The sequence below is a fragment of the Typopeltis vanoorti genome, chromosome 3 (genome assembly GCF_054136105.1).
Source record: "Typopeltis vanoorti isolate ZY-2024b chromosome 3, IOZ_Tvanoo_1.0, whole genome shotgun sequence".
In the NCBI taxonomy this organism is placed as follows: domain Eukaryota; kingdom Metazoa; phylum Arthropoda; class Arachnida; order Uropygi; family Thelyphonidae; genus Typopeltis; species Typopeltis vanoorti.
This window is the reverse complement of record NC_143551.1, coordinates 131,068,291-131,095,611: the sequence shown is the minus strand read 5'-3', so window position 1 is coordinate 131,095,611 and position 27,321 is coordinate 131,068,291. Positions and strand designations below refer to the sequence as shown.

General features: G+C 36.2%; 1 protein-coding gene across 1 annotated transcript in view; it reads right to left on the bottom strand.

Annotated features, from left to right (window-relative positions):
* Positions 1-27,321, bottom strand: part of unc-13 (protein unc13 homolog) — a 1,156,644-nt gene that overhangs the window by 643,090 nt on the left and 486,233 nt on the right. Inside the window, exon 12 of the mRNA XM_090416011.1 lies at positions 20,254-20,328. Coding sequence (XP_090272137.1) covers positions 20,254-20,328 — 75 coding nt within the window. The remainder of the gene's footprint in view (positions 1-20,253; positions 20,329-27,321) is intronic.

Here is a 27,321-nt window from a genome sequence, read left to right as displayed (position 1 = left end):
ATTGGTTAAGCAACTGAAATGTCCCTGTAAAATGTTTACCAAGTTTGCAGCAAAATTTCAAACACACACACACACACACACACACACACACACACACACACACACACACACACACACACACACACACACACACACACACACACGTTGTTCTTGAAGCTCTTTCATTGTCACTAATCTGACGAAGAGCTTGTGCACATGCTCACTTCAGTAGATGTAACTCGATAACTAATGCTCATAGCAGAATGGGCAAATGACAGTTTGTTGTTAAAACCTGCCGCTAGGTGTGCTCAGTAGTCTCAGCGTGCTCTCTGTGCCGGTTGGCTCACTATTTAAAAAGTTCAGTCTTTTTTTTTTTGAACACTCCTTGTATATCTTGAATTTCATGACTTTTTTCATTCTCATTTTTGAGATGTGGTGAGATAACCTTTCCCCTATCAAAAGCACCTGGAAAACAGCAGGCTCTATCTGTCAGAAGTACAATAATAATATGTTGGTACCGAAAGTGGAACAGTACATAACAGATTAGTGATATGAGCTGGAAAACAGATTAGTGATATGAACAGGAGATTGAATGGAACCATATGTATGACGGAAAAGTATCTCAAATGAGGAAAGATGCTGGTAGTGTGTTGCATTTTTAGGGCCATTATTTTATATTTTTATGACACTGATAGAGGATTTAATCAGAATACGCTGTTGACTGCCATAATGAGCAAAGCAGATGTGTATTACAGGAGGTGGGATTATCAAATCGAGGTTGCAAAGTATAACATTCAGGAATCTGGAAACAAGTATGAGATGAAGTGTACACAACTGATGGGAATACTATGCAGTGGGTGAAGGAAATAGAGAACCTAAAGGTAAAGACAGACAAGAACATGAAATTCTGGGGGCAAAGTGGTAGAACTGTAAGAACAACACAATGAATTACAATGGAGAAAACATTTTAATGTAGAAAGAAAAACCTATTTTCATTCTATATGTGGTCTTGATTAGGAGAGATAAGGCATAATGTGAAGAGATTTGGTCACTGGTTTGTCAGTGGTGATGAAAATATATTGCAAAGGATCCAGAGAAGAGTAAGTAAGGTGATATCAGTTTCTACTGCTTCAGTTTTGGTACCAATCTTTTGCATTGGGATTGTCTTTTTTATACTCTTGAGGCTCTACCAGTTTTTAATATTAACTCTTCCCTTGCTTAGTCATACATTTCTGTTTCTTATCTCACACCTCTTGTTTAGACCTCCTTCATTCTCCTGACTTTCCAACACTGCACTTGTTGACACTAACATTTTCTTGACTTTCATCAATACTCTTTACTTTGCTATCATGTATTTTAATATCTTCCCTCTGTATACAAAAATTTACTGTAATAAAGTCTTCTTGGTCAAGATGAGGGTGACAATGAAAAAATGCCTGTGAATGATTTTTTCCCCACACTCAATCTAGTTTTAAATCAGCAAACAAACGATCAAGTATGGATATTTCTTTATACCTCATCTTTTCATTCTGACTCATTTGCAATCTCATCTTCAAAGGAGAAGAACTCAAGTAATTTTCACCTGTTAGAAGCAGTAGATTTTTTTTAACAAACTGGTTAACTGTGCAAGAAAGTATCATATATTCTAGAGCCATACCCAACTTGAAGAATATAGATTTTTTTTTTTTTTTTTTTTTTTTTTTTTTCCTGTTGTTGTCCTAAAGTTTTGCATCTCTGGCAGCAAGGAGGATCCTGTGTTAATAGGTATTGGCATTTTTATTTTCATAAAACTGATTGCTTTTTCAGATTCTTCAAATATCATCAGTGGTCTCTTCTTGCTCTTCAGTTGGTGCAAGGATTCTGAGCTCCAGAAGTTTGAAACTTTATGCAACCAATGATAATGTTCCCATCTTTCCACCATATAAAGACTGTGATCTATTCTAGTCTTGTGCTATCTTTTCAAGTTTTATTCAATTTCTTTATTCTTTTGATATCTATCTTAGTGTTCTTTCTTCCTTTTCTTTTTTTCTTTTTTAGCTCTCTTATGTGCTTATTTATGTTGAAACTATTTATTTTTATAGTTCTGTACTAATTGAAACAATGGGTGCTGTGGTAGTTTTTGTAAAATTTCTCTCTTTTCTTGTCCAGTTTAGTGTAATCCAGTTGATGATATTCTTTTATTTATATTTTATCCTTGTTTTATTTTTTTTCCAAGTTTCCTTTCCATATATAATATTAATACATTATATATGGATTAAGTTAATACAATGAATAATATTAATTTTGTATTTTGTTATGTTTAATTTGGCTTAAAAAATGTCATTACTCATAGAAACAGTCTTTTATAAATTTATTAATTTAATCTTTGGATCTCTTTCTTTATCATGACTTATATTACTTATATTAGCTACTAGAGAGGCTAGTTGGTTTAAAAAAAACCTATGTTGCTTTAACAAATCTTCCTTAATTTATTCCTTCTACCCAACAGACTTGGATAAAGGAGCAAATATACCATGATAATTCTAGATGCCCAAGAATCTAATAGGATTCAACACAGAAGATTGTAATATAAGTTCACAAGAGAACACAAGCAAAACAGTCTTGTGATATGGATAAGAAAGTGGCTACTGACAGATGCCATAAAAGTATGGAAATAAAACATGTATAAAAATAAATAAATAATAAATCATGGAAATGCTGAGTGTAAAAGAAGAAAGATGCATACCACAATTCTTGTTGAAAGGCTTATACGTTGGTTAGACATGATAATTAATAATTAAGAAATTGACAGCATACACTAGAAATATAAATTAAAACAACTTTAATAAATACCTTCCGATATTTCGGCAACGTCACATTGCCATCTTCTATGGGAACTTAAAATAAAGAACAGGTGCATGCAAGTACTACATAACAGCAAAGGAGAAAAGAAGCGATGAAGCTACCGTTTTCCTAAAGTAGTGATGGTGCCCCCTGGCGGGCTATATTGGTAGTTATTGGCCTTTGGCTGAAGTTCTGATATATGTTTCGCAAATTTGGGGCAGTCTTATGCACCCAAATTTGTTGAGGTTTGGCATGTTCTTAAGGGCTGAGGCTGATTCCATGAATAGTCTTTCATATTTGAACTTGCTGCGGTGTATTAGTGTAGCTTTCTTCCACCTTATTCTGTGGCGGGTATCCAGAGCATGATCTGCAAGCCGAGAGTGGCTATACTGGTGAAATCGGATGTAGTCCTTATGTAATGAGATTCTGATATTTGCTGTCCTGCCTGTTTGGCCAAAGTAGGACGATTTACAGCTGCAAGGGACCTGGTATACACCAGGTAGGACTAGGGGAAGTGGTTGGTCTTTAGTGGAGCGGATAAGGGATACCAATTTTCTATATGGTCTGTAACAGATGGTTAAGTCATGTTTTTTTTAGGATTTTGTTGATTTTTTCCGAGGTGCCTCGGATGTAGGGGGATGGTGATGGATTTAGAGTAATATCTTTTGTGAAAGGGGGGGAAGTGGGTTGTGGATAACTGGTTTTAGTATTTTTTGGATTTTTTTTTTGGGGGGGGGGGGGGTAGCCATTGGCTGAGAAAGTGTTTAGGATGTGATTTAGTTCAGTGGTTAGGGCTTGATCATTGGAACAGATAAGTTTTGCCCTGTTGAACAGTGTCTTAATAACTCCATATTGTTGGGGGGGGGGGGGGGGGATTGTTGGTGAATATCTGCCTGTATGGGTGGGTTTTCTATAAACTGAGAAAACCAAGGTTCCATCAGGTTGGTGGGTGACTAGAGTGTCTAGGAAGGGGAGGCTATTGTTTTTCTCTTTTTCCAGGGTGAACTTGATTCTAGGGTGTTGGATGTTTAAGTGTGTTAAGAAGGAGAGGAGTATATCCAGGCCATGTGGCCAAATAGCGAATACATCGTCAACGTAGTGAAGCCATATGGTAGGTTTTTGTGGAGCTGAGTTTAAGGCTTTTTCTTCAAAAGTCTCCATAAAGAAGTTGGCCAAGGGTAGGGTGAACCCATGGCTGTCCCCCCTCTATCTGTTTGTAGAATTTTTTCTGCCAAACGAAATAGCCTGAGTTCATTGTGAACTGAAATAGGGCTGAGATATCGGGAGGAAATTTAGCTTGGATCAGCTCTAAGGTTTCTTTGAGGGGGGGGGGTACATTTGTGATAAACAGGAGATGTCAAAACTGACCATTATGTCATTATGTTGGAGTGTAAGGTTTTCTATACTGGCTTTGAAGTGGGCTGAGTTTTTTTGTGTGTGATGGTGTATTGCCAGTATAGTGTGAGAGTGTGCTTTCGCTAAATATTTAGCTAGTTTGTAAGTGGGGAAATCAATGCCATCCACTATGGGACGTAATGGCACATTTTCTTTGTGAATTTTTGGAATATACGGGGGGGACCCCCGTATATATGGGCATCTCAAAGAAACCTTAAGCTAATCCAAACTAAATTTCCTCCCGATATCTCAGCCCTATTTCAGTTCACAATGAACTCAGGCTATTTCGTTTGGCAGGAAAAATTCTACAAACAGATAGAGGGGACAGCCATGGGTTCACCACTTTACCCACCCTTGGCCAACTTCTTTATGGAGACTTTTGAATAGAAAGCCTTAAACTCAGCCACACAAAAACCTACCATATGGCTTCGCTACGTTGACGATGTGTTCGCTATTTGGCCACATGGCCTGGATACACTCCTCTCCTTCTTAACACACTTAAACATCCAACACCCTAGAATCAAGTTCACCCTGGAAAAAGAGAAAAACAATAGCCTCCCCTTCCTAGACACACTAGTCACCCGCCAACCTGATGGAACATTGGTTTTCTCAGTTTATAGAAAATCCACCCATACAGGTAGATACATTCACCAACAATTCCCCCCCCCCCCTTCCTCACAACAATATGGAGTTATTAAGACACTATTCAACAGGGCAAAACTTATCTGTTCCAAGGATCAAGCCCTAACCACTGAATTAAATCACATCCTTAACACTTTCTCAGCCAATGGCTACCCCCCCCCTCCAAAAAAAAATCCCAAAAAATACTTAAACCAGTTATCCACAACCCACCTCCTTTCACAAAAGATATTACTCTAAATCCGTTACCATCCCCTACATCCGAAGCACCTCGGGAAAAAATCAACAAAATCCTAAAAAAAACATGACTTAACCGTCTGTTACAGGCCATATAGAAAATTGGCATCCCTTATCTGCTCCACTAAAGACCAACCACTTCCCCTAGTCCTACCTGGTGTATACCAGGTCCCTTGCAGCTGTAAATCGTCCTACTTTGGACAAACAGGCAGGACAGCAAATATCAGAATCTCAGAACACAAGGACTACATCCGATTTCACCAGTATAGCCACTCTTGGCTTGCAGATCATGCTCTGGATACCCGCCACAGAATAAGGTGGAAGAAAGCCACACTAATACACCGCAGCAAGTTCAAATATGAAAGACTATTCATGGAATCAGCCTCAGTCCTTAGGAACATGCCAAACCTCAACAAATTTGGGTGCATAAGACTGCCCCAAATTTGGGAAACATATATCAGAACTTCAGCCCAAAGGCCAATAACTACCAATATAGCCTGCCAGGGGGCACCATCAGGACTTTAGCAAAACGGTAGCTTCATCACTTCTTTTCTCATTTGCTGTTATGTAGTACTAGCGTGCACCTGTTCTTTATTTTAAGTTCCCATAGAAAATGGCAATGTGATATTGCTGAAATATCGGAAGGTATTTATTAAAGTTGTTTTAATTTATATTTCTAGTGTACGCTGTCAATTCCTTAATTATTAGTTATCATAGCATACCACAGGTTTCTGTATTTGATCCATTGCTCTTTAACTTGTATATTAATGATAGGTGAAGATGGTACTGAGGGTAATATTATATGCTAATGATGCAAAGATGTCCTCACTTCAAAATGTAAGATTATACATTTTCAACTGAGGACATTACAGGCAGTGTATTATATTAAGAAAGAGAATTACATTACAGGGAATTTTCTGCAAGCAGTCAATGAGCCAAGGATTTGGGAGTAACAGTGATACTGAAGAGAGCACTAACTTGTATGAAAAAAATATTCGTCATTTTAGTTTTCAAAATTTACACTCCATTTGAATCATCACTTTCCTTGTTTACTGTTCTTATTTATACACATTATCAACACCATTCTCTTACAGCATGTTCTTTGCTCAATCACATTTGGCCCTAAATATTTTGTCATCCTCACCTTCCAAAAATAAACAACCAGGTATGTCTTTTAAATTATTACTCTTCTGCATTAATTAAAATTTTATATTAGTCTTTAAACTTTAGAGAAAAAATGATTTAAATGATGAAAAAAATGAGGAATTATTTGTAGGGAGTGAGATCTCTAGGTTGCATGCAGTGATACAAAATGTGCAGCGGCAATTAGAGCACCTGCAAAACTCTTTCCAGAGTGCCTCGGCTAAAGGAAATAAACAAGTGTTTGAAAGGAAAAATAAGTGTAAGAGTGGGAGAGTTTCTGAAATGAAGGAAAGAGTGTTGTATGGTGACTTGTTATTAAGAGGAGTGATAGATGAAAGTTTAACTAAATTGTATTTACTGGGTGCAAAGTTTAAGGATATAAGTGAGAGTATTAGAGCACAAAAATAGAGGGTGAAAGAACTGATAGTTGTGGTGGGTACAAATGAATTGAAAGGAGATAAATTTTTTTATGAGAGAGGACTTGAAAGTATTGTTAAAGGTAGCGAAAGAAAAGAGTGACAGAGTTAGGATGGTGAGTCTGTTGCCGTGGTATGACAGAGAGGAGTTTAGAAGGAGGGTCATAATCACAAATGACTTTATGCGCAGGTTATGCAGACAGTGTGGAATTGATGGACGTGTGGAATGAGTTTGATGGGCGAAATTTTATACAAGATGGATGGCCTGCATTTGAATGTATATGGATTTGGTGTGCGGAAACTGGAAAAAGTGTTGCTGAATGAAGTGAAAATGGATGTGCAGAACCAGGGAAACTAGAACTACCAAGGAGGGGGGGGGGTGGATATGCGGACATCAGTGAGATAGTTGAGTGTAAGAATGTATATAATGTACCCGAGCCAGTACTAACGACAAGAAATCAGAATGGGATAGTTAGAATAACGCATCAAGATAGGGATGGGACAAAGGGACCTCTGCATTTCATGTATACTAATGCCACGAGTATTAGGAAGAAGAAGGAAGAAATTTTGGCCTTGATTGGCTCTTCCTGGCCACAGGTTTTTGGCATTAGTGAAACATGGATGACAGAAGATGATATAGTTAGTGGGATAGAATGTGTAGGTTATAGTGTGTTTAGGAGGGACAGAGAGAATAAAATGGGGGGAGGGGTGTTATTGATGATAGCTGATGAACTGCAGCCAAGGAGAATTGAAGTTGTATCACAGGATAGTGAAAAGAGCTCATTTGAGGGTATTTGGTGTGAGATTGAAATGGGCAGAACAAAATATACAGTTGGGTGTTGGTGTTGCTATAGACCAGGTGATGGCATAGATGGTGGATATAGTATGCATCAACAAATTGATGAAATGAGTGGAAGGAGGGTAATTATTATGGGGGATTTCAACCTATGGTAACATTGATTGGAAGGAGGAGAGGACACATGGGAGAAAGGAATTGGATTTTATTCAATTATTAAGGGATAACTATCTGAGACAGCATGTAATGGAAAATACTAGGGGGGGGGGGTGAGAGTGCTTGACCTGGTAATAGCATCTGAGAATTTGACTGTAATGAATATGACCATGTTGCCACCTATTGGTGAGAGTGATCATAAGGTCTTGACCTGGGAGGTGGCTAAAGGTCTGGAATTTTCAATTAAGACAGGGTATATGTGGAATTACCGTGCTGGCAAGTATGACAAGCTTAGGCGATTGCTTGGATCAGTGCCATGGCACGTACAACTGCAAGGGCTGGATGTCTATAGAGCATGGGAAGTGGTCAACGAGCATTTACAGGAGGTTATGGCTGATTGTATACCAAGGTCCGAATAGTAAAACAAGTAGGAGTTAAATGGATGAATAACACCATTAAGATTGAGCTGCAAAAAAAGAAACAACTGTGGAGGGAATTTAAAGAAAGAGGTGACCTGCAGGCACCCGAACGTTATAAAGTGCAGGCAGAAGGGTAACGAGTGTGGTAAAAAAAAAAGCAAAACTGGATTATGAAAGGAAACTAGCTATGGAAGCTAAAGAGAATCGCAAACAGTTCTTTCAATATGCTGCAAGCAAGAAAAAAACTGTACATGGCAAAATGATTTTAAGGAATGACGATGGTAAGGAGGTCACTGAATCAGCCGATATAGTGGAATTACTGAGCGAGCACTTTGCAAGAGTATATCATCCAGGTGGTAGCATTGAAAAAATGAAGGAACCATTAGTTTATATGGGAATTGTGATGAATGAAGTGGAGGTGAATAGTCTATTACAGAACCTTAATGTGAATACATCTGTGGGATTGGATTGTATACTGGCACGGGTCTTACATGAAGCGGCTAAAGAATTATCAGTGTCCTTGACCATGTTGTTAATCTGAGTCTCGGGTCTGGTTTAGTCCCGAAGGTGTGAAAAGAGGGGAAAATAGTTCCACTGCATAAAGGAGGATCCAAGACTACTGTTGCAAATTTCCGACCGATCAGCATATCAGGAGTCGTTGTCAAGGTCTTGGAGAAAGTAGTAAAGGGAAAATACACAAATGGATTGATGAAAATTAGATACTGTACGGAGGACAGCATGGTTTTGTGAAGGGTAGATCATGCCTCAGTAACTTGCTCAAGTTTTATAACAAGGTAACGGCTGAACTGGATAAGGGTAATGGGTTTACAGTGATACTGCTGGACCTGGCAAAGGCATTTGACAGGATCCCACATGGAATTTTAATCCGTAAACTACAACATATGGGAATGGATATAGGGTTGGTGAGATGGAAAGATGGGTTGTTGATGATGGAGAGATATCAGAGAGTAGTTTATTCAGGAATAGAGTCCAAAAGATGGCCTGTGACTAGTGGTGTGTCGCAGGGTTCTGTTCTTGGAACACTGCTGTTTAATTTGGTCATTAACGATATAGGGAAGGATCTAAGAGGAACAGTTCATTTGTTCGCTGATCATGCAAAGTTGGGTAGGGCAGTAGTGAATGCAGAAGATGTCAAAATCTTGCAGGACGACTTGGATAGATTGGAGTTCTGGGCTAAGGAGAATGGATGTCAATTTAATGTGACAGAATGTAAGGTTATGCATTTTGGGGTGAAAAGATTAGCAGCAGTATACCACACCACATTGGTGGAACTGTACTCCAGGAGATTGATGAGGCCAGGGACTTGGGAGTGTTGGTGGATAGGGAGATGAAGTTTAGGGAGCACATTGCAAAATTAGCTAAATCAGCTCATCAACTCACTTGGTTGTTGAAAAATACCTTGATGAGCTGAGACAAGCAAGTTATTGTACCTCTGTACCAAGCCTTGATAAGACCTCATCTCGACTACTGTGCCCACATTTGGTCACCTAGGTTTCTTCTTGATGGGGAGGAGGTGGAGAGGATCCAGAGGCGAGTGACCAAGATGATAGCAAGTCTATGGAATGAACCTTATGAGAACAGGTTGAAGATTTGTGGGTTGCAGAAATTAGTTGATAGGTGGAAAAGGGGAGATATGATTGAGACATACAAATTGCTAAAGGGTTTCTATAGGATTAATTCAGAGGATATTTTTGAGATGGACTGGTGGTGGGAGGACTAGGAGACATCCATGGAAGCTGGGCAAGAGTGTGGATAGCAAGGGTGTTAGAGCTGGGTTCTTTACTTTTAGAGTGGTAAATGAGTGGAATAAGCTGCCAGTGTCTGTTGTGGGTGCTGTGATGGTGAGTGAGTTCAAGGCAAGGTATGATAGATACTGTGAGAATGTCGTATAGTTGTGTGGAAATGATGGTTAGGGCCTCCCTCGATGAGTCTAAGGACTCCCTGGAGTTGCCCGTAATAATAATAATAATAATAATAATAACTTAGCATCTGGTTGAAGATAGTTCCATTATGTACCAAGCTCTGCTATTTTTGCAATGTCAGACATTAGGAGCGACATGAAATTTTAGTTTCAGAAAAATCTAAATTATTCATCCCGTTTACAAGGCTTGATAAGACCATAATGAAATAGTGTATATGTGTGTGTGTTTGCAGATTTGGTCACCTGGGTTTTGAAGTGATATGAAGCAAATTAGGACATGAAAAATTTACTGAAGTAGTCAAAGAAAAGAGTGAGAGAGTTAAGATAGTGACCCTGTTGCAATAGTATAACTGACTTGATTTAAAAGGAGGAATATAACAGCAAACAAATCTATGTAGGTTATACAGGAAAATTATGTGGATTTTGTGGATGTGTGGAGTGAGTTTGATAGATGAAAAGACTTGTACAAGATGGATGGTTTGCATCTGAATGGATTTGTTGTTCAGAGTCTGGAAAAAGTGTTGTTGAATGAAGTGAAAGTGGATATGCAGAATCAGGGAAACTAAAACTAGAACATTGGGGGGGGGGGGGGGGAAGGGCTTATGAGTAGGTACACAGATACCAGTGAGGCAGAGGAGTGTAAGAATGTGCATAAAATGTCTGAGTCAGTACTGCTGGTAACAAACCAGAATGGAGTAGTTCGTATAAAGTATAAGGATGGTGTTGAGCCTAAGGGGCTATTTCACTTTATGTACACTAATGCCAGGGGTATTTGGAACAAGGGGAAGGAGTTTTTGCCATTTGTTTCTTCATCCTGGCCAAAGATTATTGGTATTAGGGAAAAATGGCTGACAGAATTTAATATTGTTAATGCAATAAAATATGAAGGGTATAGAGTTTCAGGGAGGATAGAGAGAAAAGAAAAGGGGAAAGAAGTATTATTGATTATAGCTGATGAACTGCAATCAAAGAGAATACAAATTCAACTGCAGGACAGTGAAAATAGCACATTTTGAGGCCATCTGGTGCAAGATAGTGGCCAGCAGAATAAAATTTACAGCTGGATGCTTCTCTAGACCAGGGGATATAAGGGATGATGGGGAAAGTATGCATCAGGAGATAATTATTATGGGGAATTTCAACCATGGAAACAAAACACAGATTAGAAAGAGGAGAGGACACGTGGGATAGGAGGAAGGGAATGGAATTTATTCAGTTACTAAAGAATAATTACTTGAGGGGGCATATGATGGAATGTGCTTGGTATTTGAAATTGCTAGATCTAGATGATTAGAGAAATTGTTTATAACTATTATGACCAGACTGCCACCAGATGGCAGAGAGTGATCATATGGTCTTGACCTGCGAAGTGACTATATATGTGGAATTTTTCATGGGGGGGAGGGGGGTGACAAGGCTGGCAAGTATGGCAAGCTTAAGAGATTGCTTGGATCAGTGCCATGGCATGTGAAACTGAAAAGCCTGGATGTTGATAGTTCATGGAAGGTGGTAAAGGAATGTCGAAGGAAGTAATAGCAGACTGCATACCTAGAGTCAAGAAAATAAATCAAGAGGGAGTTATATACATAAATACGATCACATTAAGCTGGAGTTATAAATAAATAAACAAATATTATGGTGAAAATTTAAGGAGAAAGGCGACCAGCAGGCACATGAGCAGTATAAAGCACAGGCCAGATTAGGTAACAAGTGTGTTAAGAAAGGAAATTAACAGTGCAGGCCAAAGATAACCCTGAAGAGGTTTTTTTTTTTTTTTTTTATGTAGTAAAATGAAGAATATAGTTACTAAAATAAAGAGCCAAAAGGCCTCCCCCCCCCCTGGTATTCACGAGTTGCCTTAGTGTGAACTACTTGAAAGACATAGGCACTGCCCAAGCAAAAACAAGAGTATTAGCTCTCTTAAGGTTTCTACCTGATCTCTGAGGAGAACAAACCAGTTGTCAGGTCATTGAAACCTTATCAAAACGGACTAAAAAAAAAAGATGAATATATAGATGCTAGAGCAGTGTCCATGCTTTTTAAGTAGTCTACACTAAGACAACTCGTGAATGCCAGGGAGTGTATTCCCATAAGCTCTCTAGTCAACTTACCTTATGAAACTCTCATAGTTTCTACATTCAGGTTTGAAATAATGCTGAAGAATATAATATAAATTAAAGATGCCAAGAAATTATATTCTTGGTTCGTCCTTTATCCAAGTGTAAGAAAATATAGTTTGTGCGTGAAGTCACTTCATGACGGGGCTACTTGTATATAGAGGCTAATGAATTTACATCAATTGGCTTAGAATCCCATAATGCAATGCACTATGGGAAGGGCCAACACCCAGACTAATTTTGACCTTTATTCAGGTCTCATCAGTGGGGGGCCAGATCCAGAAGTGATACCAAGGTTGAAGTAATGCAGAAGTCATATTTCTTACAAGTAGCCAAAAGGTGTCACACCTTATTACTAAAATACCGTTGGATAGAGATAGATGTTGAAAGTTTTTTTACTTGGTTATACTATAAATTAAAGATGCCAAGAAATTATATTCTTAGTTTCATCCTTTATCCAAGTGTTTACATGTGAAGTGCACGAAGAAATAAAATGAAGAATGTTCATTTCAGTTGATGATGTTCATGTATGCTGATGGTAAGGAGGTAATTAAATCAAACTAAACAGTAGAATTACTAAGTGAACACTTTGCAAGAGTATATCATCCAGGTGGAGACATTGCATTGACAAGAGGCAAAGGTTTATGGAAACTGAGGTAAATGAACTGGAGGTGCATAGCATATTACAGAATCTTGATGTGAATACAGCTACGGGATTAGATGGTATACTAGCATGGTTCCACTCCAAAACTGATCAGTATATCAAGAGTCATAGTCAAAGTACTGAAGAAGTTGTTTAAGAGCATAATACAGGAATCCATAGACATAATGGAATACTATATAGGGAGCAACATAGTTTTGTGAAGGGTGGGTCGTGCCTCAGTAACTTGTTCATGTTTTATAATACAGTAACAGCTGAGTTGGATAAAGGTTTACAATGATACTGCTGGACTCTAAAAGCTTTTGACAAGATACTGCATGGAATTCTAATCAGTAAACTGCAGCATGCAGGGATGAATATAAAGGTGGTGACATAGATAAGAGAGTGGTTTATTCAGGAGTGGAGTCCAGTGGAAGGCCTGTGACTAGTGGCATGCCAAAGAGCTCTGTTCTTGGGTCACTACTATATTTACGATATAGGAAAGGATCTGAGAGGAACTGTTCAGTTGTTTGCTGATGATTCAAAATTGGGTAGAGCAATAGTTCATACAAATGATCTTAATATTAATATTTTGCAGAATGATTTGGATAGATTCGCAGTCTAGGCAAAGAAGAATGGATGTCAGTTTAATGTGGCAAAGTGTAAGGTTATGCATTATGAAGTGAAAAGATTACCAGCTGTGTACCATATTCATGGAACTGTACTCCAGGAAATTGATGAAGCCAAGGATTTGGGGATGTTGGTGAATTGGGAATTAAAGTTTAGAGGACATATTGCAAAAGTGGCTAAAGCAACTCATTGGATTACATGGTTACTGAAGAATAGCCTGATGGGCAGGGAAAAGCAGTTTATTATACCTCTTTATGGAGCCTTGGCAAGTGACCAAGATAGTATTAGGTCTATGGAATGAATCTTATAAGGACAGATTGAAGATCTGCGGATTACAAAAACTGGCTGACAAACAGAAAAAGAGTGATATGACTGAGACACAATTTACTGAAGAATTTTTACAAGATTAATACAGATCAAAGTTTTCAGAAAAAGGACTGGTGATGGGAGAACTAACTGGAGACAATCCTTGGAAACTGAGCAAGAGTGTAGTTAGCAGGGGTGTTAGGACTATATTGTTTGCTTAGAGAGTGGTGAATGAGTGGAATTGGTTGCCCGCGTCTTTTTTGGGTGCCATGACTGTAAATGAGTTCAAAGCAAAGTATGATATATATATATACTGTGCAAATGTTGGGTAGTGCTTGACATGATGTTTATCACCTCTCTTGATGAGTCTTAGGACTCCATGGAGTAGCCCATAATAATAATTTTCAAAGAGATCTAGTAACAGATGACCAAGATGATAACCGGTCTATGGAATAGATAGAAGGAACATGAAAGTTTGAAAGGAATCTTAAATTACAGACAGAAATGAGATTTTACAAGTAGAACTCAAGATCAATTCCAGAGATTGACTGTGGGTGTGGTTATAAAGTATTCAAGGTCGAAGTGCTAATGCTGTAAGCACAGTTTCAGTAAACATGTTCAAGGAGAAAGACAGATCTGGTTGTTAGAGATTATGGCCAAAGTAGCTCAAGTTGTGGAATGAAAAACCCAGGAGAAGATACCCTACCACTTCACTTCTGTATGAAATTGGCTGACTCATATTCAGATTAAAAAAAAAAAAACAAATTCTTCACATCTTAGACTCAAGAAAAGATTATAGGTTTGCAAGCAGTAAATTACAGAGAAGGAGTCCTGCCCTAGACCAGTCCTTAGAATTCTTGGAGAACCCTACATAATAATAATAATACAGTGAAGATAATTCAAATTATTAGACTATGCTACCAGTATCTTATTTCAAACTATTTTGCTTTTTACTGGCTCCCTTTCTTTACATGCCGAAGCTTGTATTTTATCAGAAGCTAATGTCACACCATGTTTTTATTTATTTATGTTTATTTTTTTATCAAAGTTAGTGTTATTTGTAGTTGTGCTAGTAATTAATATTTGATAACCTTCTTACACTAATCATAATCAAAAAGGGAAGAAATCAGTGGGTATGCAAAATTGTAACAAAACAATATAAGCAGGCACATTGATTATGTAATCACAAATATTATCTGCTTGAAAAAACAGGAATCTGAAATTTCTTTTGTTAATTTTGCTTAATTACACTTAGATGAAGGTGAATTTTATTGTTCACAAAGAATTTTAGTCCCGATAACCAGAATGATGGATAACAAGACAATAGCCAAGTAAATCTGTTGCATCAAATACACACACATCAGCTCACCATGGTACTAATGTAGTGTTACACCCTGATATCTTAAGAATATAGAATTCTCAGCTATCATGGTGTAACATGAAGAATAAATAAAATAAATTAAAAACCCTGCATAAAAGATAATAGTTGAATTAATTAAAAGAAAAAGAAAGATTCTTGCATCCAATAAAATATATAAAAAATAAAGGTGTTTGTTAAACTAACTAACAAAAGAAAGAATATATTAATATTGTGATATGATTTAAAAGAGAAATTTTAACTAAATAAGACAGAAAAGGATTAGTCATAAAAGATGGTATGTGAGAGGCTAGAGATTAAAATATTAAGTGAATTCATAGAAAAAATTTGGAAAGGGGATTAAGTTAGAGGCTAGCACAAGAAAAACAACAGAAAATCGCTTAGGGCCGATTCCCGGATTGAGACATCGTTTGGCTCGCCGACCAAAGGACGTTTGGCAGAAAAACGCCACCCTAATTGGTCGGTGAAGTAAAATCAAGAAGGGGGCGGAGAAAAGAAGTTAAAAAAGGTGCCGTTAGGAGAGCAGGTATAAAAGGGTTGGACCCCCCCCAACACACACACAAGGCTTTTTGGTTTTTGTTTTGGTTCTGTTCCCGAGGAGTTCTCTACGAGCTCCGTGGCATAGGTTTCAGGCGGTTTTCCTGAGTGGAGATTGGGGTTATATCTCCATCGTCACAACATGGAAACAAAAGTGAGCGGGATTTCGATTCCGGATTTCCTACGTAAGAAGCAAAGAATGCCATAGAGTCAAAGAAAAGGAAACATATTCTTTGTGTTTCAACTTCAGTGACAACTACGAAAAAGGGAAAGCTGTAAAGATATCGATATCCACGTCACGAGATGTACAGCCGTTATATAGATGATTCAAAGTGTGTCCTAAGTTACGAGAGGTTAAGACCGCGTAAGCAAAGTTCAATTCCAAAAGGAACGTAGGAGAAACAGATTATCGGAGAGGTTATACCAAGCTAGTTCAATCAGAAAAAGGTAAAGGCTCATATGAAAAACTCAAGAAAGAAAGGTACTGTAAAATATATCTAATGTTAACTAAAATTTGTCTGTAATAGGTATCATTATTCTGATACGAAACTGTTGAAGTGACCAAGGAAAAATTATACTAGGACTTTAGTATATGACAGAATATATTAAAAGTAAGCTGACTAGTGTTAATGTTATATGAATAATTAAGTGTCCTGAGAATTTTGCATGTCTATTGTAATGTAATAGGAAAGTTAAAATGTCATAGTTGTGTGTTAGTGCAGTAAAAGGTTTAGTTAATCTAACTAAGTTTGGATAGTTAAATAGTGTGAATTAATCTTATATGTCCGTGTCAAATGAATTTATGTGTTGAATGTGTATGGTGGCATGATCGTAATACCCATTATTGGATCATAGCCTAATTACTTGTAATAAGTTAATGTTAGTTTGTAAGTATTTAGTTTAGCATTGAATTGAGTAATAACAAAAATTGAATTTTACCATGTTAAAGTTTTTAATAAACCTTTTGTCCAATGATAAAACAGTTGTCTGAAATTGCTGTCCGATGCACCACTTGAAAAATTACGAACCTAATCACGCGGGAAATTAATGTGTTAAGAAACGAGATAAAGTGTCACGACTGCAACACTGTTTCACTTTCAGACATATTTTAGTTCTTTCTCCTTGTTTTTGTATATAATATCTCAAACTAAATATCCCAAAAGGCACAGTATAAATACAAATATTAGGGGTACCTAAGGGGAGAAATAACTTGAGTATTAATAAATTTTTTGGTGATATCTCGTGTGTAGATAATAGTTGAACATAGATAAAGGGGAAATAACTAGATAGAATAAAAATCGTAAATTGGGACACAACAGTACTATAGGTTTAAAACCTTTTGCAGGTAGGATTCAAATAAACATAAAAAGAAATTTTAATAATAAAATAAAAATAAAAAAAACATATTAATAATAGCAGCAATTCACTTATCCTATAAACAGCCTAGAAGGAAAAGAAAGCATTGGCTGGAATGATTACATTGCAAACAAATAGTCTGATTTTAAAAGTTGTCAAGTACTGAAATGTGAAGTACTCCCAGTGGAAACTTTCAAACCAGTAAGTAAATTGCCAAATTCCTGAGACAGACAATGGAAAAAAATAACTGTAATGGAACATTTGCACTAAATATAATAAAATAATTTTTATTGCTTAAACATGAAACAAAAATTATATAGAATTTTATTTAAAAACTCCAATATATTTCATACATTGTTACATAGACATCATCAGGGAGATAGACTGTTAACTACATTCAAAACATGAATCATGATAATGAGTAATAGAATAAATAATAATTAAATAAATAAATATATTTTTTTTTAATTATCCAAGTAAAACAAATTAAAATTGAATAAGTAAGTAAAATTACTGAAATAAAATGGATATTCAAAAAAACCCAACAAATAGCCGCAGAATGACGAGTAATAAAAGAGGGTGAAGCGAACAACAATATGGTTTTATTGCTTCCACTTTCCCTTGCTGTTTTGTCAGATTTGAAGTGAACCTGTGTTATCCACATTTCAACCAATTGCTTGTTGTTTATTGATTTTTATTATTTAAGGTTTTCCTCCTTCAACTAATGCTCAGTATATCTTCAGAAGTGCTAAGTTGATACTTGGACAAAGTGTGTCGTGAGTTAACCCCAATATTTATATATTTTTCAGAAACGTTTTAAATACTGGAAAAGTGGTTTAGAAATAGGATTTTGAAAAGAAAATCAAATGAAACAGGTGATGCTAACCTGTATTGTAATGCAAGTCTTGTAACGGCGAGTAAATCTGATACTATTAAGTAAAAGAAACAAGCAGTTCAAAGAAAAAATACAGTAGGAAATATAACAGTTCATATTTGGAATTTGAGTTTACTTGGTGTGGAGATGAGAGTGACCAGAAACCTCAATGTGTTTTGTGTTATGAAGTGTTGTTGAACGAGTGCATGAAACCTGCGAAACTCCGACAACATTTAGAAACTAAACATTGTGATGTGAAAAATAAGCCAATTGAATTTTTTTCAGCGATGCTTATGGACACCAATAATGGGAAAGACATAGTTTTGGCCATGGGTTCGATTAATAGCATGGCATTGAAAACATCCTAGCTCTTAAGTTTGCACATAGCGAAACCAGGGAAACCTCATTCTATCGTGGAAAATTTACTGCTTATAGCTCTGAAACAGAATTCTGAAACATATTTCTCGAATAACTTTTATAAGAAATTTCTGTGGGTTTGTGATCCATTTCAGGCTTACGGTTATGAGAACGACCTTTCATTAGCAAATATAGAACAGGTAATCGAGCTTTCAAATGACAATGGGCTTAAAATGCAATCCCGTGATCTTGGTTTGGCTCGCTTCTGGATCTCGCTTTCAGTGAGAAGTGAATATTCCGAATTATCTGAAGAATCATTGAAAATCGTCAGCATTGAAACTTGGCCCTTGCAGTTTTCTACAACCTATCTTTGTGAGAAAGGATTTTCATTGCTCCTTCAAATAAAAACATAATACAGAAATCTTCTTAGTATTTTTTTTTTTTTTTTTTGCCGAATTTCGACTGAAGTGGACCGATATTGAGCCAGATATCCAGCCACTCTGCAATGGCCGAGAAGCTCAACCATTTCATTAAAAGTAAATAGTAATAACATAATTATATAATATTATTTATTTGTTTAATAAAAATTAAAACTTTGTTCGATGATGACACATTTTTAATTGTTTAATTCCAATTTAATTAATTATGTTTCAATATAATTCAAAACATGCTTTTAGTTTATTTATATTATAAATGGCACAGTTTTTCCCAACTGTTGGTAATCCCCACATAGGTTTTTTAAAAAAATTACATAACTTAGTGATCCGTAGAATTGTTTGGGGAATTTTACTGGTCCTTGGGCTTAGAAAGGTTAAGAAACGCTGTTCTAAATAAATCCAGTACAAGTCTGCAAGAACCCCTGACTAAATTGAATAACTGCTGTAATAGATATGGTATGAAGGTCAGCATTAAAAAGACAAAGACAATGAAAATAGGCAGAAACATTGAAAATAGCAACTGCATTGTGAATGGAGAACCTATAGAACAACTAAAACATTTCAGTTACTTAGGCACGATTTTTAGTGAAGATGATAAATTAAATATGAAAATAGTCAACAGAATCAACAAAGATGGTATGGTAGGAAGTCAACTGAATAAATTTATATAGAATAAGAGAGAAATTAGCCAAAACACCAAATTAGTTGTATACAAGACAGTGTTCAAACCGATTTTAACTTATGGATCTGAGAGCTGGGTTAAAAGTAAAACACTTGACTACAGATATGCGAGTCCTGAGAAAGATTAGAGGCATGAACAGATGGCATCAATGGCAATATCATATTAAAAACAAGGATATTATGAAAGAACTTGACATTGTCAGCATCCAGGAATGCATTAGAAAGGTAATCTCAGGTGATATGGTTACTTAAACAGAATGAGTGAGGAAAGATTAGCAAAACAAGTGTTCTCTGCCAGGTTGTCAGGAAAAAGACCCAGAGGAAGACCAAGATATATGTGGATTGATACAGTAAAAAGTGCCTTAGAAGACAAAAATATAATATTGGAGTCTTGACAGGTATCAGACTGATTTGGAGGAAAATTGTAGATAGGAAGTTAGGAATGATGTAAATTTTTCATGTAGTACTATCATATCCTGTACACCCCTTGGGGGTATATATCAATTAGTTCACTTCACAAGTAAACTAATTAAATATAAATAAGGTATTGTGTGCATAAAGGTTAGTATGATTCACTTGTAGTCTTCTGACTCTGTGGAGATATCCATATAATAGTAATATATATGGTTCTAATTTCATTTTAAGTTTTTGCTATCGCATTCTTCCTCGTATAATATATTTCCTAAATGTATCAGAAGTATCCAGTAACTTTCTGATACAACAGAATTCTTAATATAATTTTAATCAGATTTCATTTTAAAATAATGAGAAAATAAATTTTACAATTAAATATGCAGTATCAAATCAAAATAAACAATGGAATAAAATTATGTACAAGCGAAACATGCAATGATACTTAATCGCTTCCAGAAGAACATTCCACAAACTTTACATAACCCAATAACATATCAGCATCTATATTAAGAACAAATTGCATTTTTTTTTTTAAAGTAAAACATACACACCCCCAAAATTATCAATTTGCAATCACTTACCAATTCTTCGTCATTAAGAGACTGTCGAGGAACTGCTGAAGTCAGACCTGCATTTCTTTTGGTTGCTGCCATGGTCTGTGATGAAAATAAAGACCAATGAGTAAAATTCCAAATTGTTAGTAATACTGAATCATATTTAAAAAAGTAAGCTATACCCAGAAAAACATCTACAAATGGCCTTCACAAGCAAACTAATTAAATTTCATAATAACAACAACATCTGTATTAACACTGATACTTCCACCTTTGGAAAACCATTTTTCCAATAACATGATTTCAGAAGATTATCTGCTGAACTGACTATTTGGACTATCCTGGATATCCCTTCATGATAAATATCAAGAATTTAATGAGGTTTATTTGGACAATTTCATGTTAGTGGTAAAAAAGTAGATTTTTTAAAATATATTTTAAAGAGTATTAATAAATATGGTATTTGCATATTATGTACATAACATATACAAGAGTTTGCTGAATTTCTTGAAGAAAAGTAAAACTATTTTATCATTTTTAAGTTCTTACAAGCACATCAATATAGCAGTAAAAGAATATATTGGGCCAAACCCCTTATTTTCAGTTACTGTGATGCAATCATATCAATGAATGCACAAATTTATTAAGTTTATGTGAAAACAGTAGATTTTTGCTATTCCAAACATCACAAAAATCTATAAAAAAATTCTTAATAAAGCAATTGTGTTGATAAGGATTCTTTTGCAATTTCCTGTAAAAATACTATGTTAAAGAACATCACTACATAAAACTTTCCACCTTTCAATAGTTAATTCTGCAGATAATTAGAAATTCTTTATACTAAGAGCTGACTACACCAAGATTTAATAATAGCTACTACTAGTTCTTGTTTGTTGTATGGTCTATATAGTCCAAGAAACAAGCTGTTTAATTGAACTACTTTTTATTATTATTATTTTAGTATATTTCATAACCTGAATTCTGCCATTTCCAAATTACTGCACTGTATGTATATCTCTGTATCATGTGCCCTCCAATTTGCTGAAAACGAATTGTGCTTATTATTACGGAAAAAATTTCAAGAGAATGAACAAGGCTTTGCAATCTTCTACAGCAGTCAAATGCAAATTTCTAAATAACTTCAAGATGCACTTCAACAAATTCCTTTCATCTTTCTAGCTCCATACTCACAAATGACACTACTGTCATAGGTCTTGGGACTATTGTATGTGGGGGGCTGATGTATGTGTGTGTGTATATATGTCTTAACGTTCAAGTATACAGAAAATAACTACTGGTTGACAAAATGTTGCAGTGGTCCATTATATTTCTAAAATAAAGAATATGACTTTCGTAAATTTATTTATAAGTCCAATGAATACAAATGAAGAACATAATAGTAGAAATAATATATTATCAATAGTATGAAAAGAGGCATTTATTTATTTGCACATGATGAACTACAATGGCAATGAAACTGCAAATATTTGTTTTCATTCAAACATTTTTGTAGTCTGACATCTTTGCTTACAAGCACATTTCACAAAGTCCAGATATGAATCATGATGTCGACTGTGCTGTAGATACCATTCCAAAAGACAGATCAGACTTTTGTGAAATGTGTATGTATACAAAGATGTCAGACTACAAAACGTTCACGAGTAAAAACTAGAGTATTGAAAGGATTTCCTATGGTTGCACTTCTTCATGGTGAATAAGTTTTCATCACGACCACCAAAATGTGACACTGTGTATAACTGCTTTATTATTTCATTCCTAGTATCACATCGATAAAAATCACCCTGTGTTTTGTATCTGTCATCCCTGATATGTTAGTTGAGCTTTTGCTAATTATCTGACAGTGTTTAGATGAATATATGTGCAACAAACACCTAGATTTAATCTTCTTTTTTTTTTTTATCTCACTCACACATGAAAAGTCACAAGACCTATAGCAGATCATTGCTGCATGAACAAGAGGATAACAAGGAGGAATTTGTTTACTGTTTTCTTTCTTTAACTGAAGGTTGCATTTTTTGGAGAAGGCAGATTGGAAGAGACTGTTCCAAACAGAAATAGATGTGATGGAGGAGGCAGTAAAGTTGGTTTGGCAAGTTTCAACATGGACTGTAAAAGGGTGTTGGTTAGCAGTAGCTCTTGTTCTAATGATTTTGGAGGAAAGTGTAGGAATAATAGTGACCAATTCAGCAGGGCACTGTACATGAAAGTACCTGTAGAAGAGGTATAGGGCAGAAAACTGAATGCATGAGAGACGGATCATTAATTAACAGGAATGCTTTCTTCTAAATAGAATTAGGCAATCTTAGAGAGGATTTTAGTGTACAACCCCAAACATGGTAGCAATATTCCATAGTTAGGAAGATTTGGGATTTGTATAGTCAGCAGCTTTGAAGTAGAGTTTTCTGCAAAACAATACACCAAGTTATTTGGCAGCTGCAGAAGGTATGCATGAAATGTGTTTGTGCAAAGAAAGGTTGGAATGTATAGGTCAGTCCAAGAAGGGAAATATGATCATGTTTTGATATATGAGTATTACTGAAAGTAAGGGAGAAGAATGAGTTTTGGTAGCATTGAAATCTACAAGATTGTCCTTGCCCCATTAATATATAGCCAGTTTTTTTATCAGTTTAGATGGTTTAAAAGACAGAAAAAAACTAACTGTTCCTGTGAAAGATTCAGACATTAATATATATTACATCACCAAAGAAGATTTATATAAAGTTTATATGACAACCACTTGTTGACTGATCATGGAGACGGAGATGGAATGCTTTTAATATGTTCACATTGGGGTGATAGTAGCTCGCTCGCAATGAATCTAACCATCTGGCAAAGCAGGCGAAATAACTGCAATTTTGGTCCTGTGTGTCATTGACCATGTTGCTTTTCGTGATGGTTTCTTCGACTGCAACTAAAATCCAGCATTGGGGGGGGGAGAGAAATAGGTGAAAATGAGTTTTTTTTCGGAATATATTAAAAAACAATACTTAAAGAGAATGATATGGTTGGCTGAGTGTGGCTAGCATATCTGCTCTCCAGCCAAAAGGCTGCAGGCTCTAATCCTGCCGTGGACATGGATGTTTGTGATTGTCTGTGAAAATACTAGTGGTGGAAGCGGGTGGTGGATGGCATTGGTGTAGATGGTGGACTGAGTGGTGAAGATGGAGAGTTGTGGAATGGGTGCCCTCCCTCGATGAGTCCTTTGACTCATCACGTAATAATATTTTTTATTTACTAAAAGATAAAGAATAGTAAATACAAGGAAGAGAAAGAATAAGCATGAAAAAAAAATACTTTCAGTATCATAAAACGGATTATAGAAATTTACATCTGTGATATGTGTGCTTGTTTTATAAGTATGTGGGGGTGGAGTGAAGAATATGTGATCCTATAAACTCTAGACTTTCATATTTCCGTGCCATTTATGATAGACATAATTAAAAATATATATATATATGAATAGATGCAAAGTATAAATCACTAACAAATAAGAAATAGTGACTGTATACACTGCTAGCTCAGTAAATAACTATAGGGAGGAGCTTATCCTATGATATAATAATGCTGATCAGGTGATTCGTGTGGGTATGGCAGGAATACATGTGGGTTGACAGAGGTGCAAATCATCTTCTACAATTTATTGTGCTTGTTATAAGTATTTCTTTCTTTTTTATATATTTCACTTTATTTTCTGATAATTCTTTTATTTACTAATGATCAGTGTTTTGTTTACACAGTAGTATAATACATACATAGAGGATTTTGTTTAAGTTTTTAAATTTATTTTGCATAAATCAGTATAATTCTTGAATTCACTTGTCTACCCGGAGTATCACAATCCTGTTATAGATAAGCACGGATCTGCATATCTGTTAGTTTGTCTCACCATAAATTCCATTAAGCCATCAGTTAGAAATGCAGAGTACACTGCAGATGGATTTTCAACATCAAATGGTAAAAGGAGCTCATCTTCTCTACTGTACTCCTCAACTGATTCCAAAATTTCTGAAAATTCATAAATTGTACTTTGTGAAACATCTTTTTTGTCAGATGAGGAACTGCTCTGTAAATACAATACCTGATTGAAATCATCATCTGAATTATTCATTACATCTTTGAAAATTCAAAGTTCATCAGATGCAGTTTTTTTTTACAACGATTCAGGAAACTGATCACTAGAACATGTGGATTTCCCACCCACATACGTTCCTAGTTTGTTGGCTTTCATGAGATTCATTCTTCTTACAGAATACAGAAGGATTCGTTTTCAGTTAGGAATAGATAAAGTTTTATTCCTTACATGTATACTGTCCAAAGACTGGAAGCAGCAGTCTCTATACAGTGAACAACACATTCTCCCTAACAGCCACCATACTGTAGGGACTACATCCGTTTTTACCAATACAGCCACTCTGGTCTTGCTGATCATGCGCTGGATACCTGCCATAGAATACGGTGGAAGAAAGCCAAGATAATACACCGTAGCAAATACAGATGTGAAAGGCTTTTCATGGAATCAGCTTCAGCCCTAAGAAACGATCCAAACCTCAACAAATTTGGCTGCATGAGACTTCCTCAAATTTGGGAAACCAACATCAGAAGACCTTCAGCCCAATCGCCCAAGAATACCAACATTGCCCGCTAGAGGGCACAATCAGGACTTTAGGAGAAATAATAGCTTCCTACTTCTTCCTCACTTACTGTTTTGTTGTGCCTGCATGCACGTGTCTTGTAATTAAGTTCTTGAAAATGGCAACGTGACGTTGCCGAAATATTGAAATATATTAAAATTTATTTTAATGTATATCCTAGTACGTTGTAAGTTCCTTAAATTATACAGTGAAAATGCATAACTAACGTCTAAGCCTTTCCACGAGAATTACGATTATCCACGGAGATGTTATCGCACGTAAATCACACCATTATAGTAAATTGAAGTTGAAGCTATCAAGACAACTGAATTGTCTCGCCTTCCTGAAGCGCTGCCAGGATAACCAGGTAATCCCTAACTGTGTGAAATTCAAGCACCGCTTCTCTTGGCAAAAGGCACTTCGTATTTATAACCATGCCAGCCAAGCCTTACTCAGAGAACAAATTGCCGCCACTCGCCGTTTCCTGAGTGAAGCTAACTCAGCTATACAAGCACTCGAAGATGATCTTTCAAGCACCTTAAGCCACGAAATTTGATCTATTGTATACGACATCTCATGCACTGCAGCAAGAAAGAATTTAAAAAAGTATGAGATCGACACATCAAAAAATTTGAAAATTTAAAAAAGGACGCAATCTCGAAACCGCAACTTCCTACCGAAACGGTAGTTAACCTGTCGTCACTTAGTGTGAAACCTGAAGCACTCGATGCCCTCGCACGTGGCCACAACTTTGCCATTGCGCCCAGAAGAATACCTGCTGAGGATATCATGATACGAATTGAACATGGGATTCGACACTTTCCAAGCCACATCGCCAACGATATCACACTGGATGTAGCTTGTGTTCTGACCAAAGCTAAACCACCTAAAACCAACATGCCCAGTAAAGAAATTAAATCTCTATTAGAATTAAAGAAAAACAAGAAAATAATAATCACCAAAGCTGACAAAAGGAATGCCACAGTATTGCTTAACCAAAAAGATTACACAGGTAAGCTGAAATCTCTATTGCTAGATTGGGCCACTTACCTCCCTATCGAGTATAATCCCACCAACTCCCAAATTAGAAAACGCCACAGGCTCCTTAAGAAGGTCACTTCTTGGCCTGTGGAAATCACTAACAAATTAAAACCATATAACTCCATACCCCCCCCCCCCCCCGTATTTATGGACTCCCAAAACTTCACAAGGAAAATATGCCATTACGTCCCATAGTGGATGGCATTGATTCCCACACATACACACTAGCTAAACATTTGTCCAAAGCTCTCTCACACTATACTGGCAACACACCTTCATACATAAAAAACTCAGCCCAGTTCGAAGCCAGCATAGAAAACCTTACACTCAAACACACTAACATAATGGTCAGTTTTGATGTCTCCTCCTTATTTACAAATGTCCCGCTCAAAGAATCCTTAAAGCTAGTCCAAGCTAAATTTCCTCCCGATATCACAGCCCTATTTCAGTTCACAATGAACTCAGGCTATTTTGTTTGGCAAGGAAAATTCTACAAACAAATAGAGGGGACAGCCATGGGTTCTCCACTCTCCCCACCCTTGGCCAACTATTATATGGAGACTTTTGAAGAGAAAGCCTTAAACTCTGCCCCACAAAAACCAACCGTTTGGCTTTGCTATGTAGATGATGTATTCGCTATTTGGCCACATGGCTCTGAGGCACTCCTCTCCTTCTTAACACACTTAAACAACCAACACCCCAGAATACTGTGTAAATGTCGAATAGTTGTTTTTGACATGATGTTAGGGCCTCCCTTGATGAGTCTGTCGACTCCTTGGAGTTGCCCGAAATAATAATAATAATAGAAAATTTTCAACAACATGTGTAGCCAGCTTTTAGAACTGTACATGACAAACAAGGCACAGCCAAGGTCAGTGTAGTGTGTAAAGAGCAACTCAGGATGTCGAAAATGTATTGACAATATGGATACTATAACTAAATGGAGTAAGCCTGTCACTTGTCCAAAGTTAAAAAGATGGATCATACTTCTTGGATATTAAAAGGATTCCACATGAAGGAATTTTTGCACTGAACCAAGGTAGGTTTGTTGACTTCAGTAATATTTATGAAGATTTAACCAAATAAAATATGAAGATTTAACCAAAGTTCTGGAAAGCATTTAACATCAAAATAATTTTTCCAATAAAGAAAACTACAAAGTAAAAAACTTGGAAATTTCTACAGTTGAATACAAATGTAAATGCAGAAAGAGACTGATGAAAGCTCTGAAAAGAAAACAAAATTCATGGCATGTTTTAAAAAATACACACCTGCACAAATCTGAATTCAGTGCAAATTGCTGGTGCATGTAATATATGGATCAAATGTAATGAGCCTGATTTTGGTATATCAGGCTCGATATACCAAAATCATTGGTATATGAGTTTGGCTCAAACAGATT